The 16,523-nt window shown below is 35.7% G+C and overlaps 1 protein-coding gene across 1 annotated transcript; it reads right to left on the bottom strand.

Annotated features, from left to right (window-relative positions):
* Positions 1-8,487: 8,487 nt before the first annotated feature.
* LOC123549932 (uncharacterized) lies at positions 8,488-12,520 on the bottom strand. The gene is made up of 5 exons (XM_053516822.1): positions 11,697-12,520; positions 11,109-11,165; positions 10,654-10,846; positions 10,035-10,163; positions 8,488-9,420 (listed from the first exon to the last, which is right to left on the bottom strand). The coding sequence occupies exons 1-5, from the start codon at positions 12,492-12,494 to the stop codon at positions 8,609-8,611; spliced, it is 1,989 nt and encodes a 662-aa protein (XP_053372797.1). The 5' UTR covers positions 12,495-12,520; the 3' UTR covers positions 8,488-8,608.
* Positions 12,521-16,523: the final 4,003 nt, after the last annotated feature.

The following is a 16,523-nucleotide window of genomic DNA, read 5'->3' as shown; positions in this document are numbered from 1 at the left end:
GCTAAGTTTCATGATATTGTTACAAATGTACAAAATAAGAAACTGATGCCTTGCATAGGAAAAATATTTCGGCGAATGTCATCGACGTCTGCATTATGTCAACTTCGTCAAAATGTATTATTATCTTTTCTTCAACTAAAACAGTATTCTGCAAAATGTTTCTTACTCCTTTTTTATAATTCAGTTTGCCATCGTGATATTGCGCTTAGCGCCTCATGCATCTCTTTCTCTGGCGAGCTGTAAAGCGCGAGATAGCGATGGTGAAGCCATCGTGATTTCGCGCTGTGAACACTTTGCGTATTGTGAAGCGTGAAGTGCGAAATCACGATAGCGAAGCTAAACATCACGGTGGTGAAGCAAAAAATTTCGAGAGAAAAAAAAACACCTCCATTTCGTGCTTTGTCATTTTGATCTCGCGCTTCGGGTATCGCCTTCCCATGACAGAGAAGCGTGAAAGACGAAGCGCGAGATCACAACGGCGAAGTGCGAAACTATGAAAATTTCAGGCTTTAACATTAGCATTGGGCAGATTTCGTACCAACAATATTGAATCATAAAACAAGTATTTAAACGTAGCGGGATTGTTGATATAATATTATCTAAACGACATCTAAAACCAAGTATTACACTGAAATCTTGTTTTGATGATTTTTAAAAATGTTGTTTAAAGTCTTTCGAAATATTATACATATAATTTAGTTACGTAATACGCATTGAAAATATTAAATCACCAATTATATAGAAAGAGCATATTTATCTCACTGTGAATTGGTTGTCAAATACTGTAATATCGTATGACTTGTACCGGTGTCAATAGCGTAAGATTTAACTAGGTGTAATGAATGGATTTCTATTGACTTTTATTTTCTATGGAATAATAGTTGATAATTTCATACACTTAAGTACAATTATAACATATATCTATGATATCAAAGGCTGGGCGTGAAGCTATTATATCTTATTTTTTTATTTATATACCGTTACAATAGTTTCGCGCTCAGCTCAAGATAAAGTAAATATTATGCGAGACAAATCACGTCTGCAGTGTTATACAAAATGTCATATTCAAAAGCTTTTAGCCCTGAAAATGTATTTTTTTCCGATTTCTCAACCAACATTTTATTGATTGTTAACACTGTATTATAATTTTGTTATAGAAATTTCCTCCTAGACAGCGTATGATTGTAATATTTCACATGGTCAGGATTATTACAAAATAAGCAATCAGATAGTAGGATTATGAGATAAATTGCAAAACTGTATGTAAATTGTTATAAAACTACAAAGACAATTGGTGAATTTCAATGCACGTTAAATCAACTAATCATACAAATCAGTTTGCTATACAAATAATGTCTGTAAGAAACAGGTTCGCTTTATTTTTATTACAAACTCAGGTTATAACGGAAACGCACTTGCTTATCCCGATGAGTTCACTAAAACTGGAGTTTACTGTACTTCAAACACAATATGAAGTAAGCAATGATAGTGTATGAAGCCATCTCCGTTGCATGACACTAGCCAATTAATTGTGTATGGTTGCCAGATTTTCACTACGCAGCTGCGTATTTGCGTAAAGGTAGCTACGCGCTTGAAATCCCTATAGATTCTATAACCATTTTAAAAACAAAATAGCTAAGATATATTTGTGTTTAAAGAATATCTAATATATCGAAAGACGCGTCATTTTATTATTGTTTTTAATGATTTATTGTAGGTTGATTGTGATTTGTTTTGTTTTACGTTTTAAAGCCGTTTTTCAACAGTAACGGACAATCAACTTAACCTGAGTTCCTGGATTCCGTGCCAGTAAAAACCTGTTCTCCGTAAGTAATTGTCAACTTCCCCACATGATTATGAGATGGAGGACAAATGATTATAGTCACAATACCCCTTATCAAATCGCCACGGAGAAGAAACCCCCCCCCCCCCCCCCCCGCCGCGATCGCACTCGCGATCCTGCGATCCGCAAATCTGCGGTGGCCTTATTGAGCTTGTGAAGCAAGTTCTACAACTTATATAAATCAATTTCGACATTTCATTCCTGATGAATCAGGGTAGGAGCAGAGAAAGCAGTTTTTCCCTTTTAATGACAAGCATCCAAGCAAGGGAGCTACTGGTAATATTTCACACGTCTTTGGTATGACGGGGCCAGAGATCAAACCCAATACCATCCCCACCCCACCGGAGTCGAAGCGGGCCCAGACTAGGTAGGCTCTCTGCACTGTTAATGAATAGCTTTACGCTTTTGAAATGAAGGCACGTATGCAGGTGTTATGTTTTCTCTCTCTCTTTTCTAGAATAGCTGTAATGATTTGAAAAAAAAAATGGAGGAATGTATATACATGTAGTTAAGGTATCACAGAGAGGGACATGGATGTTTTTGTCATACTAAAACATGCGCACGTATTAATTACTTCGTGCTTACGTAATATCTATTACTTCCGCACGTAATAAGAATGACGTTACGTGCGCACGTAATAGTATTAAACATCTGCGCACGTATTAGTATAAAAAATACCTCTGCGCACATATCACTTGGCATGATTGAAAACTTACTATAGAGATCACTTATTAGCTATTACGTGGGCACGTGCATAGCTGTTTCTTAGACTAACACGTGCGTACTGAGCAACTATGCTGGTTCTTTATCGCTGCAGCCGTTTCGTCTCGAATCTGTCTGTATTTCTATCTGAGGAAAGGAAAAGCGGTAATCCAGAGGAAAGTCGGGGCATCTGCTTCTCATTGTGCAACCATGACCTTTTGTTATTTTGTAAACATACCTACCGCTCTAAAAGAATTCAGTGTTTAATACCATTAAAATAAAATCAAATGTCTTCATGTGCGCATACAAATGTTACTACTTGGGTATATCGGTATATCCAAGGTCGTCTTGTAAACTGATTTTGATATAAACACAATATATAATATAAATGCAACAATTGTAATTGGAATATAACATAATGGGGTAAAATCAAAAAAAATCTTCATCTATAACCAAAATCTTTTGCAGGAAATCGGAAGCATTTATGTTACATAATAAGCGCATTTTGGCGGGAAACTGCACGTGCCTTTCATGTCACTCCTTCCGTAATGATCTTACATACGCTAATGTATATTTCGTGCTTCTCATATCGATATTATAGTTTCGTGTCAAAGGAAAGGTTTTTGATTAAATTAAGTTGAATAAACTACATAGATATGCTTCCATAGTTGTAATACCGATCTAACTCGGTTCCGGCGAAATTTCTGCGGGTACGTGTTTTAATTATGTGGTAAGGATTTAGTAATATTCAACTCGTATATTATTTATTCAAGTAAAATGAACACTGTCGTTTTTTTCAACTTACTTAATGAAGATACTTCATTACATATTTAAATAAAAAATCACCGAAAATATGAAAAAATGGAAACTTGTAAGACAAAGTCATGCCTCTTGATTTATTCGACGAAGGTTTTGTTTTATACGAATGTCATATAAACAAGAAGAACATTCCGTATACGAAACAAAAACAGTTTTGCATTTTTTGGATTTATAGTAATTTAGCGAGTTATTTCACATAAAACGAAACAGACATAATAGTTAGAATGGGGGTATAGAAAACTATTTTGCAATATATTTTTGTTTATATAGCTGTTACGGTATTTCTATTATACCTTTTCGTCGGGAGTTTCTTGTTTTGTTTCCTATTTTCGTATAAACAGTTTTGCATTTTTTGGATTTATAGTAATTTAGCGAGTTATTTCACATACTTGATGAAATATTAAACGCACTATGTGTACTGACTTCATTTTATGTTATTATTTTGTTTGTTTTTATTAGCTCACCTGAGCACGAAGTGCTCAAAGGTGAGCTTTAGTGATCGCCCTGTGTCCGTCGTCCGTCGTCCGTCCGTCGTCTTTCGTCCGTCGTCAGTCGTCCGTCGTCAACAATTTGACTGTTAACACTCTAGAGGTCACAATTTTGGCCCAAGCTTAATGAAACTTGGTCAGAATGTTACCCTCAATAAAATCTTGGATGATTTCGATATTGGGTCACCTGGGGTCAAAAAATAGGTCACCAGGTCAAATCAAAGGAAAAGCTTGTAAACACTCTAGAGGTCACAATTTTGGCCCAATCTTAATGAAACCTGGTCAGAATGTTACCCTTAATAACAGTTTGGACGAGTTTGATATTGGGTTATCTGGGGTCAAAAACTAGGTCACCAGGTCAAATCGAAAGAAAAAATTGTTAACATTCTAGAGGTCACAATTTTGGCCCAATCTTAATGAAACTTGGTCAGAATGTTACCTTTAATAAAATCTTAGAAGAGTTTGATATTGGGTCATCTGGGGTCAAAAACAAGGTCACCAGGTCAAATCAAAGGAAAAGCTTGTTAACACTCTAGAGGTCACAATTTGGGCCCAAATTTAATGAAATTTTGTCAGAATGTTACCCTTAATAAAGTCTTGGACGAATTTGATATTGAGTCATCCAGGGCCAAAAACTAGGTCACCAGGCCGAATCAAAGGAAAAGCTTGTTAACATTGTAGAGGCCAGATTTATGACTATATCTTCATGAAAATTGGTCAGAATGTTAATCCTAATAATCTCAAGGTCCATTTTGAATCTGTGTTATGTATAATTAAAAACTACGTCACCAGGTCAAATCAAAGGAAAAGCTTGTTTACACTGTAGAGGCCACATTTATGACCATATCTTAATGAAACCTGGTTAGAATGTTAATCTTGATGATCTTTAAGTCAAATTTAAATCTTGGTCAGGTCAAATCAAAGGAAAAGCTTGTTAACACTCTAGAGGCCACATTTATGACTTATCTTCACGAAACTTAGTCAGAATGTTAATCTTGGTGATCTTTAGGTCAAGTTTAGATCTTGGTCATATCTGGTCAAAAACTAGGTCACTGGGTCAAATCGAAGGAAAAGCTATTTTACATTTTAGAGGCCACATTTATGACCATATCTTAATGAAACTTGGGCAGAATGTTAATCTTGATGATCTGTAGGTCAATAGGTCAGGCGAGCGATACGGGGCCTTTATGGCCCTCTTGTTTCAAAACGTCACAATAGAGTTCGATACCTATACGTGTGCGCTGTTTTGAAAATTCACGTGATGTTTGCTGACAGGAATTCCGTTTTCTATAAACCGGGAAACCCGTATAAGAAATTGTAGACGGATGTTTTTATTTTAAATGTATTAGGAAAACAACGAATTTTACAACAGAATTTGATGAAAAATACATTGTAAGAACAAGCCCGCCCGCTTAGCTCAGTAGGTAAGTGCGCTGGTCTACGGATCTCGGGGTCGCGAGTTCGATCCTCGGACGGGGCGTATGTTCTCCGTGACTATTTGATAAACGACATTGTATCTGAAATCATTAGTCCTCCACCTCTGATTCATGTGGGGAAGTTGGCAGTTACTTGCGGAGAACAGGTTTGTACCGGTACAGAATCCAGGAATACTGGTTAGGTTAACTGCCCGCCGTTACATGAAAAACGGCGTAAAACCCAAAACAAACAAACAAACGCTGGAGTTGGGTTGTACATTACTTGGGAGGATATTCCACAGTCGAATTGTTCTTGGAAAAAGGAGTTCGAGTAATATTGTGTACGTGAATGTGGAATTAGGTAGTTTAGGTTCCTGATAGGGATGTGATAATGGTGGTCTACGTTGACTAGGTTTTTTTTTGGGGGGGGTGGGAAATTACGATCTGTGAAGTCTGATGACGGCGTTGTTATATGGTTTGCCATGTAGGGTATTTATCATGTGGGAAACACCGCTTGTATAGTCATAGTTGTTACAGAGGTAGCGTGCTGCCGACCTGCTGATCATAGTTAAGGACTTAAGCCACGGATGATAAACAAGTTGGAACTTGTAATTATACGTAGTGGTAATCACGGAGACGGCGACAGGGAGACCAGGTTTAAAGTTAATTGATGTAAAATAAATGCAATTTCAATCAGACCCAGTACTTAAAATATTTTGAACTATGTAACCTTATTTCAGAATATAATTCAAATATTAAACAAATGAATTTTGTATGTCTGTCACTATGAGATGTACTAATAGTCATAATTTAGATACCTTACGAAAGCGTAATTAATCGCAACGAAACGAAACTAACTGGAACATTCCATAAAAATACCATAATCGAACACTTTCGTCCAAGTTCATTCTTCTAGTTGTCTAAACTAAATGGTAAATGTAAAATGGCTTGATATGAAAAAAATGGATAGTCCTTTCCGTATGGTAGGAACAATATGCAAGTTTTATACACATTTATTTTTGTGATATTTTTGCACTAAACAGTGACAAGGCAGTGTCCTACTGTGGTTTGTATTTACTTTGTGTAAATATGCATTATCTACACTTCCACATGTACACTGCTTCAGTGGTTTTTAGAGGGAATATGTTCTTATAACACGACTTTTATTCTTTATATGCTAATTTAACTTCTCATGCACTCGCCAATCGAACCGAGCCTGCAGTTGCATTGTATGCTTCCAATATTATCTTTTGATAGTAACGAGTGACTCGAAATATTATTTTAAGTTCATATTTTTGTAAACCTTAATATAAAATCGTCTAAAACAGGAACGTTGAAAACATAGTAGAAATGAGTGATCTGAGTAAAATTATTTATGGGCTTGAGTAAGAACTCTGTGATAAACATTTTTTGCTAAGAAATTATATTCAAGAACCGACAACACGTGTTGTTCAATATTCTTTATGTACTTTGTACTAAATATTGGCCGAGTGTCAATGTCGCTTCTAGTTACCTATCCCGACGGTCCGTAATGTCTAATCGGTTTGTTTCTTTTATTGTTGTTGGGTTACACTCACCGACACAATTATTGGTCATATTCCAACTTTCCAGATTTGATTGTGAGGAAAGACCCCAGGTTACCCTCCATACATTATTTCATCATGGGCGGGCACCTGGGTAGAATCATTGAACCTCCGTAAGCCAGCTGGATGGCTTCTTTACATGAAGAATTTAACGCCCTTAGTGAAACAATGAAGGGCTAGTGATTCGAAGTCAGCGACCTTAACTACTTGGCTACGGAGGCCCCAATGTCAGATTGAAATGAAATGAAAGTTATAAACACGCCCCGAGTTGGACTACACCTCTCCTTGCATGTAGAACACATTTTCGAAGTTTGATCCATTTGTTTTGGCAAACTATTATTTATTTTGTCTATATATGCATGTACACTGTTACCCTTTTCTCATTTACTTTGGTGTAGATTTCCTTTGTACTTTTCCAGTGGTATGCTACAGCGTTGAAAAATCCAACTCTATTGTATTGTATGTATTGTCATGCGCAAATCTAACATTCCTCTTGGTGTTGTATAAACTGTCACATGTTGAGCTAGTTTCAGAATCAAGTTTGTTGTAAACATTGTCGGTTCTTGTATTTGAATCATTCTTTTTACGCATTGACTTGTCGTATGTGGAATTTTCAGAATCATCCTCAATTTCTAGCATAGTATTAGTTTCATGTGAACTAAAAGGCACGATATTTATCTGTGCAACAACATCATCTGATTTCTCGTCTGCTGTTGTATCAGTTTGAGTGTTCCCTGAACAGTTCAAATTTATTACTCTGTCAAAGTCCGTTCTTCTATGTATTTTGCGAACTTTCTTTCTGAAAGCGTTAGATCAAGTCATTAAAACTAGTGCAATAAATGTATATGTTGGAATTATATATGTTGGTAAGATGGTAAGGACAAATGCATAGCGGGAAACTAACCTTTTCTGGAGAAAATTCTATTTTCCTTTTCTTTTTTTTAATTTTATGGTAAAATAAATCACACAATTATTGTTATATTATTATTATTACAAAATATACAATGAAAAGTAATTTAAATGCAAAGGGTAAATTTTAAGCAACCTGTGTCGTCTTTTAACAATGATAGTGGTAATCCCGACGGCAATGATAACCATGGCGACGGCGACAGGAACACCGACCAAAACCCTGACATCTAAATCTTAAGTTAAGGATGACATCCCGTAATAGGTACTTTTATGAAATTCTCCAAATCTGTGATATTTGTGATATTTCAGCATTCAACAACTAAAATACACATTTTACCAACTTTTTACCGCAGATTTTTTCAAATTTAGCTTATTTGATGTCAAAACTTGAGCTTCTCGGAAATGGACCCAAATGAGAAATAAGCAAAATTAAAAAAATCATGATTTTTTTACTTTTCAAATATTTCTATGCAATTAAGGCATTAATACATCCTGAAAATAGTTTCTCAATTAAAAAAAAACTATTATGGTGTTATTTTATTCAATAAAATCTTATTTTTGTAAGAAAAGTTGAACTCTGACATACAAAAAATCCTTAAAATATTTGGAAAAAATAGCATGTCGTCACACAAAACATATTTTTTTCCGAATAATGTAAGTAATGCCATCACTAAACTATACATAGATGTTATCTATATATTCAAATGAATACAACAACACAATTTGAAAATAATTTACCGTCTGTAAGTGAAGAAATAAAAGTTAGAAAATGTGTACCCTAATTTTCAGATTTTCTTCGGTTCGCTGTATTTTGCTACAAACTTTCAGTACTTTTCTAATTTATACATGTTACTTCAGTAAATAGTTTATCAATTTTGGTATAAAGTCTTCCAGTACTTTTTTAGAATTGGTTACTCTTGGAAGTCCTTCATTGTTGAGTGAAGTAAAAACTTCACGTAGTCCGTCCTCGCCTCGACGTTTATGGATGAGCCGAAGGTATCCGAGGTTCAAACCTGACCCGGCCACATTTTCTGCAGTGGGTCTTTTACACACTCCTGAGTAAATCAAGACTTCAAGAGATTGGATATTCTTAGCTTTTGCATTATTGAATTGTAAATTGTTATAAACTGCAGATACTGAAAAGGTGTTTTTGATAAGTTCTTTTTTGTCAATATTCATATATGAGATAAGCTTGCCCAGACTAAATACATCACCAACAGCATTGTGGGCATCATATGTAATTCCTAAATGAGTTTTGACAAGATCTTCTTGTTTCAGTGAACTTTTAGGATATTGTTTCCTGAATATGCTCATTGTGTCCAACAAAGCAGGAACTATTTCACTAAACTTTTCACTAAGATGAAGTTTCTCAAGCAGTTCAACTAGGATCAGAAAGTCGAACCTTCTTCCGTTATGGGCACATAAAACAACATTTTTAAACTGCTCCAACCATGACAAGAATTGGCTAACAGCATCCTTCACATGTACAGATTGAACTATCTGTCCTCGAACTTTCATTTCTCCATTCACAAATGAAATTCCAGTCACTGTCGTTGCTTCCGGATTTATCGGCTGGATTGGGTTGACATAGACATTGAATGTCTTTCCCGACTGGTCACTTGCAGCTATCTGTGTTATGTCCGGCATCACTCTGTGCACAACTGAAATGACAATCAATAAGAAAATTTTGAGCCGCGCCATGAGAAAAGCAACCTAATAGGTTTGTGACCAGCATGGATCAAGAGAAGCCTGAGCATCAGCGCAGTCTGGTCAGGATCAACAGTTTCTCTAACTGATATAGGCTTTGAAAGCGAACAGCATGGATCCTGACTAGACTGCGTGGATGCTCAGGCTGGTACGGATCCAAGCTGGTGGCAAATGTACTATGTTGGTTTTCTCATGGCGCGGCTCATATACTTTCAATGCCTTCTTAAGAAATATAGTAGTAACTTTCTTACAAATAACAATTCTTTTTTTCTTCTTGTCAGTCTGGATCAATGCTGGTTGCAAATGCACTATATTGGTTTTCTTATGACATGGCTCATTAATGACAAATGAAACAAACATTACAATAATTTTGACCAGTCTAATAAGGATACATAATGTTCCCTAAGCAACTGAGGGATATTCTACTGTTGGACTGGAAAGTGACCATTTATACAGGACACCCATCTGCATGCATTGTAGTCAAACATTCTCTGCTGACAAATAAAGGTTGTTATGGAAAGTAGTAGATAAAATCTCATTGTAATATTTTAAAGGTAAAATAACTTACTAAGTCCTGTTGTTTCTAAATCAAATGTTATGATGGTTGGCTCTCCATCTATGACGACTGGTTTGAAGTTGCCACGGGCAATAGCGTCAGGTATGCGTTCTATATCAATTGCCTCCATATGACCAATCCCTGTAAGAATGATAAAATAGTCCCTAAATATTGATGTCAGACATATAATCCGTTACATATATGAGCTACATCAAGCAAAATAGTCCCTAAATATTGATGTCAGACATATAGTCTGTTACATATATGAGCTACATCAAGCAAAAATCACCCTAAGCTAAACAGTAGTCTGATTAGGATCTGTTTGTTTTTCAGTCATTGTCATACAGATGTGACCCAAATAGTTTGGATCTTTAACAGACTAGACTTTAGAGCTGACCGGATCCAAAGTGGTCACAGTTACTTTCATATAGGTTATTGCCTGAGGTAGCTCATGTAGTATTATAAATCATATGAATATCAAAAGAAGTTTCTAGGCATACGATTACCATTCTGTACAAAAATTCTATACTCGTCTAAATCTTTCCCCTTTTGAAATAATAAAATTTAAAGAAAAGGAAATGTTACAAATAATATCTGAGGCTATATAAAGTCCACAAATATAAGGATATACCAGACTGATATGTGTCCCCTTCCATTGCTTCACTGGCCCCTTGAATGACAGCCCGTTCTTTCTTCAGCTCCAGTCGCCGACGTTTAGATGATGGTAACAGGGCTCTATCTGTCAGTTCCCTCCGTCGTTTCAACTGTCTTTCCGAATGTTGAATAGTGTACTCTCCTGGAGAAAGCCCCAACTTCACAAATCCCTGTTTCATATATTACAAGTTAGATAATAAAAATTTATATTACAGTGTTATCAACAAAATACAACATCTTAGTGAATAATATGGACAAACATTACTTTTCGTTCATTCAATATATCTATACATGCTGCCCTTAGAATGAATTTTGATCAAATGCTAAAATACTGAAAATGTACAGATAAGAACAAGTAGTACACTGTCATCCTGGTATACATTTTATTCACTGTAAGTAAATCACATAATAATTATTGCAAAATATTACCTATGTTTGAGTTCTCTTCTTATGACTTTGGGTGTGACTGTGTCCATGTAGTTGACTAAACTATGCAACAAATAAAAACAAAAATTAAGGAACAAGAATGTAAGAACAAAACACTGACTGAAACTGGAACAACAGTATGAAAAGAGTCGTATGTCTGGTCTTTCAGTGTAAAAATTGTATGTTTGTGACTTTAGATAATCTTATTATATGATACAATGTTATGATAGATAGTGTTTGTCCCCATTTTTTCAGAAAACATATATTTGTACCTTACAAAATTAAGTTTTGACCAGACACACTAATAGCTATTGTAAACACTTCAATAACTGCAAAAACCAGAAATTCAGCTTAGTCAAGCACATACCATGCTAATGAAATTATGAGCATGATTATCAGTCTGGATCCATAAAAGCATGCACAAATGGATTGTAATAGATAAGACTTATGATATGGCAGTCTGATATTGATAAATATGGATCACAATCATAATAAGCTTGTTTATGCTTGACTAAGCTGAGGTGTAAAATATTGTCAAGAGAAAACAGAAGTTACACAACTAAAACATTACATAGAAAAAGAGAATAATAGTACCTGCGATAGGTAATGTCTTCCCTCATTTATACAAGCAGCAGTCGCTTCCACACGGTAGTCCAGACTCTTAGTGTCACCATAATAATGTGACTTTGGTGCGCGCAATGAGACACGTCTGTTGGCCGACTCGCATTGTTGACTAGATCCAAGGTCAACGTAACTGTGGGCATTGGCTGTCACAGTGTCAAACACCGCCTGTAGCTTGGTCCTGAGATTACTGTCATGTAGCGGTGTCATATATGGCAGACTGCGGTGCACATACTTCTCAGACGGCCTTCTTTTATATCCACAGAATCGTCCATGGCAGAGAGTGTGGTCTGCGAATTGGTGCGGTATCAATGCCCGAATGTTCTCCTCCATTCCAATTTTATCACCTTGATTTTTTGAGAAAGCATAGGACAAACATTTTTTTATGTGTGATATAACATTGTCACTTAGTTTAAGGGCACTCTTCATTTTATACAATGTCCCAGTCACATTTTTGACAACATGATTTTTGTCAAAGCGTTTCTTTAGAGAAATGTTCAAATCTGATTTCAGCCTAGCTATCAAAGTGTTATCCCCATCTCCTTCCAAGTACTCAATAGGAGTTCCTTCATTGAACAGCTCTCTAACTCCTTTCAAACCACTGGCTGCTTCCATCGATCTTGCACTCCCAGTGTGATTTTTTACACAATAATGAGTTCTTACTTTCTGACCCTGCCTGTTCCGCTTCCACCACTTGCACTTGCCACAATGCCTATGTCCAACAATTGTTTTGATGACCTTTTTCCTCCTGCCTGCTTTGTTTGTTGTCATGAAGAAGGTGTGAGCTAAAATGTAAAAGAACAAACATGCAGGCATATCATGAAAACTGAAACAATAAAACTGACACACATAAATAGAGACATCTTGCGATCATAAACGATATGAGATCAAATTAATAAATACACTTGACAGTCATTAAAAGAAAAATAAGTTACAGTATATCATTGTTAGACTGCTTCTGACCATTGATATACGACATTACTGGGGGCCGCATGGGTAATGGTGCGGGTTCGAGTCTCACTCGGGGCGTTGAATTCTTCATGTGAGGAAGCCATCCAGTTGGCATAAGTAAGGTTTTTGTTCTACACAGATCCCCACTGGTGATGAAATAATTCATGGAGGGACACTTGGGAGTCTTCTTCCACCATCAAAGCTGGAAAGTCGCCATGTGACATTATATTTGTGTCGGTGCGACGTTAAACCCAACAAAAACAAAAAAAAATAAGATAAGGTCGTTTTTTTTATCACTACTTATTTAAAATAAAAAAAAATGCACATGTACATCAAATATGTTGAACATTATCACGTATCTCCGAAATGATTTAATTTCAAATTTTCTGATGCAATGATTGTGACCACGACAGCAGACGATATTCAAATGATAAGTACCTGTTGTCTTGCCATGAGCACAAAGAACATTTCTCTCGCCGTCTGGGCTTTCAGAAAAGTTTAACAGGAAAGTACCGTTAGTTTTTCGCACAAATCCATAACGCATTCCAAACTTTCTTAGGATTGCTTAAATATCATAAAAACAACTTTACTATACAGTATATCATGAATGAGGTGACCAGGAACATTGTGTGCGAAAGTCGGATTCTCAGTTTTTGTATAATACTGTTTAAACAGAAAAATGTAGGGATAATACACGTTTTTTTGTGTATTAACGTCTGCAGAAGCCCGCGGGATTGTTTGTGACCGAGACCGAAGATCGAGGTCACAAACATATCCCAAGGGCTTCTGCAGACGTTAATACACAAAACAAACGTGTATTGTCGCTATTCTTGCATAAAAAAAAACATTACACGACGACTTTATGTATTGTTTTCATATTTGATGACTTGACGATTCCGGTACATTTTTTATTTACCATTCTCTGTTGTTCTTGGAAACGGTAAACATGTTTTAAATATCCGTAACCCTGGCCCAGAAATAAACAACACTATCAAAAGCACATCCTGGAGGTTTTTAAACGATAATTTTATCTCTCGCTATTACAAACATAAAATTACCAATAATTGTTCATATCACTTCACAATTTGGTGCACTCGACCACAATTTCAAGAATAATAACTTTACATTCGAGTTATATTGAGTACGGACACAGTTGGAGTACGGATGAGTACGAACGTAGTGTCAAGCTTCCAAGCTGTTTATACAAATTCTTCGAGAAATTAAATAAAAACATACCGACTAATACTTACCAAAATTATAAATATGATTCCTAAAAACAAAGAATCGCACAGGTTACACGCGATTCTTTAACATTCACGGTTGTCTAGAAAATCTGAATCGACGCCGAGTTCTAAAAGGGGGGTAAACAAGGGAAGAAACGAGTACGAACATTATTGGGGCAGCGCATTTGGCGTTAGTTACCGATACAGCAAAACATTCTATGGTTTAGGTTGCATCTTTTATGCTTTAAGAAGAGGTTTTTATGAAAGAAACAAGACGCAGATACCAGATGTCAATCTGCGCAGAAATACATTTACGTCCCTGGGAAAGCATTTCAAAAATAAAAATCGGGTATTAACAGCACGTGAATTGCCTTGTTTGCACAAGATTTTTCTCCCGTTAATATATGGGCGGATCCAGTAAAAAAAAGTAGTTTTTATGCAAGAAAATATGATACATTAAATGAAATCTGCTTTCTGCATGAGTTCATTGACACTTACGATATTTATATAAAATTCTGCTTTTACTTATTCCATTTGAAGTGTATACATAGATTAACAATGTTGTAAATACACTGGTTAAAATATTTACATTTGTCTCACCTAAATACTCATTGATATAACCCTCGGTGTATGCCCTGTCTTTTAGTGGTAGGGACAATTGACCCTCTTTATTATTTTGTATTTCAGTGTATCTACAAAGCAATACTACAAACATAGTAAAATTTCCAAGTACTTAAAATGGAATGTATGCTTTACCTTTTGAATCGATGTGTTCTATTGTCTTTACAGATCTAACAACGGGACTTCTGATTACATTCGTCCATACAAGGGTCGATGCTTCTAGTTTATTGTAAATATAGCTTTGAAAAGGCACTGGTAAACCTCCATTTCTCAAGCAATTGTTAGCGTTTTCAATCCAGGAAAAGTTCTGTCTTTCTGAAGAAATAGCTAGAATGGTTCCGCCTGTGGAAGTAAATAGGGGCTGTTGAAAATTGAATCATAGCCTAATCAGTCACGTTAAAGTTTTTATAATGTTCTAGTTAAAATTTTCACAAAACAGCAACAATATTTTTGAATTTGCAATGATATATATCCAATTTATATTAGTATTTCATTTATTGTTAGTGCACACCCAACCAGATATAAATTAGAGGCTTCTGTGAAACGGTATAAAACTGATTGATATAAAAACCTGTATTATTTTATCATTCGGTGAACGGACGATTTCAGCGAGTACACTACATAAAACTATTAACAGTATTTCTTACCGAAGTAGCACATATTTAGTAGGTATTCAGAGCAATTAGACCAGTGGTATGTCATATGTTTGGGCTGTACGTGTAGACAGAATTCACTGCCTTCGTCAGCATATCTTCCTCCTTGTGCTGTAAAAACGTTTACTTAACAAATAAGATATCGCAATCATTGATTTAATCGTTGAATGAGAACATTGTTTAAACAAGAGCACCGCCTTGCGGGTGGTGACGCTTATCTGATTTTTTTTTTGTGTAATAGAAATATTGTCCTACCCATGATTTTCTAAGTCTAAAAAGGGTCATCATTCTTGCAAAAAGCAGGATATAGTTATGTTTCTTGATGTTCAGTGTCCACTTATGATGGTGAAAAACTGTTGCAAGTTTTAAAGCAATAGCTTTGATAGTTTATGAGAAAAGTTGACTTAAACATAATAATCAACCAAGAAAATGATTTTCTAAGTCCAAAAGGGGCAATAATTATTGCAAAAAGCAGGATGGAGTTATGTTGCTTGCTGTACAGGGTCAGATTATGATGGTCAACAAGTGTTGCAAGTTTCAAAGCAATAGCTTTGATAGTTTATGAGAAAAAGTTGACCTAAACATAAAACTTAACCAAGAAATCTGATATTTTCTAAATCCAAAAGGGGCCATAAATCTTGCAAAAAGTAGGATGGAGTTATGTTTCTTGCTGTACAGGGTCAACTTATGATGGTGAAAAAGTGTTGCAAGTTTTAAAGCAATAGCTTTGATAGTTTAAGAGAAAAAGTTGACCTAAACATAAAACTTAACCAAGAAAACTGATTTTCTAAGTCCAAAAGGGGCAATAAATCTTGCAAAAAGCAAGATGGAGTTATGTCTCTTGATGTACAGAGTCTGCTTATGATGGTGAACAAGTATTCCAAGTTTCAAAGCAATAGCTTTGATAGTTTAGGAGAAAAGTTGACCTAAACATAAAACTTAACCAAGAAATCTGATATTTTCTAAGTACAAAAGGGGCCATAAATCTTGCAAAAAGCAAGATGGAGTTATGTTTCTTGCTATACAGGGTCAGCTTATGATGGTGAACAAGTATTCCAAGTTTCAAAGCAATAGCTTTGATAGTTTAGGAGAAAAGCTGACCTAAACATAAAACTTAACCAGGCAACGCCGACGCAGACGCCGACGCCGACGCCGACAACCGCTCAAGTGATGACAATAACTCATCATTTTTTTTTTTTTCAAAAAATCAGATGAGCTAAAAAGTGTAGATGCGAAGAAACACATAATGATATGTTTATGACGACAAACAAAGAAAACACTGTTTGGGATTTATTACTTCGATTCTTAAACGACATATACTGTCAGTTTACCTGAACCATGTCGTATTCGAT

Source organism: Mercenaria mercenaria, chromosome 10 (assembly GCF_021730395.1).
Source record: "Mercenaria mercenaria strain notata chromosome 10, MADL_Memer_1, whole genome shotgun sequence".
Classification (NCBI taxonomy): domain Eukaryota; kingdom Metazoa; phylum Mollusca; class Bivalvia; order Venerida; family Veneridae; genus Mercenaria; species Mercenaria mercenaria.
Note: the sequence above shows the minus strand (reverse complement) of the source record. Positions and strands in the feature narration are given on the sequence as shown.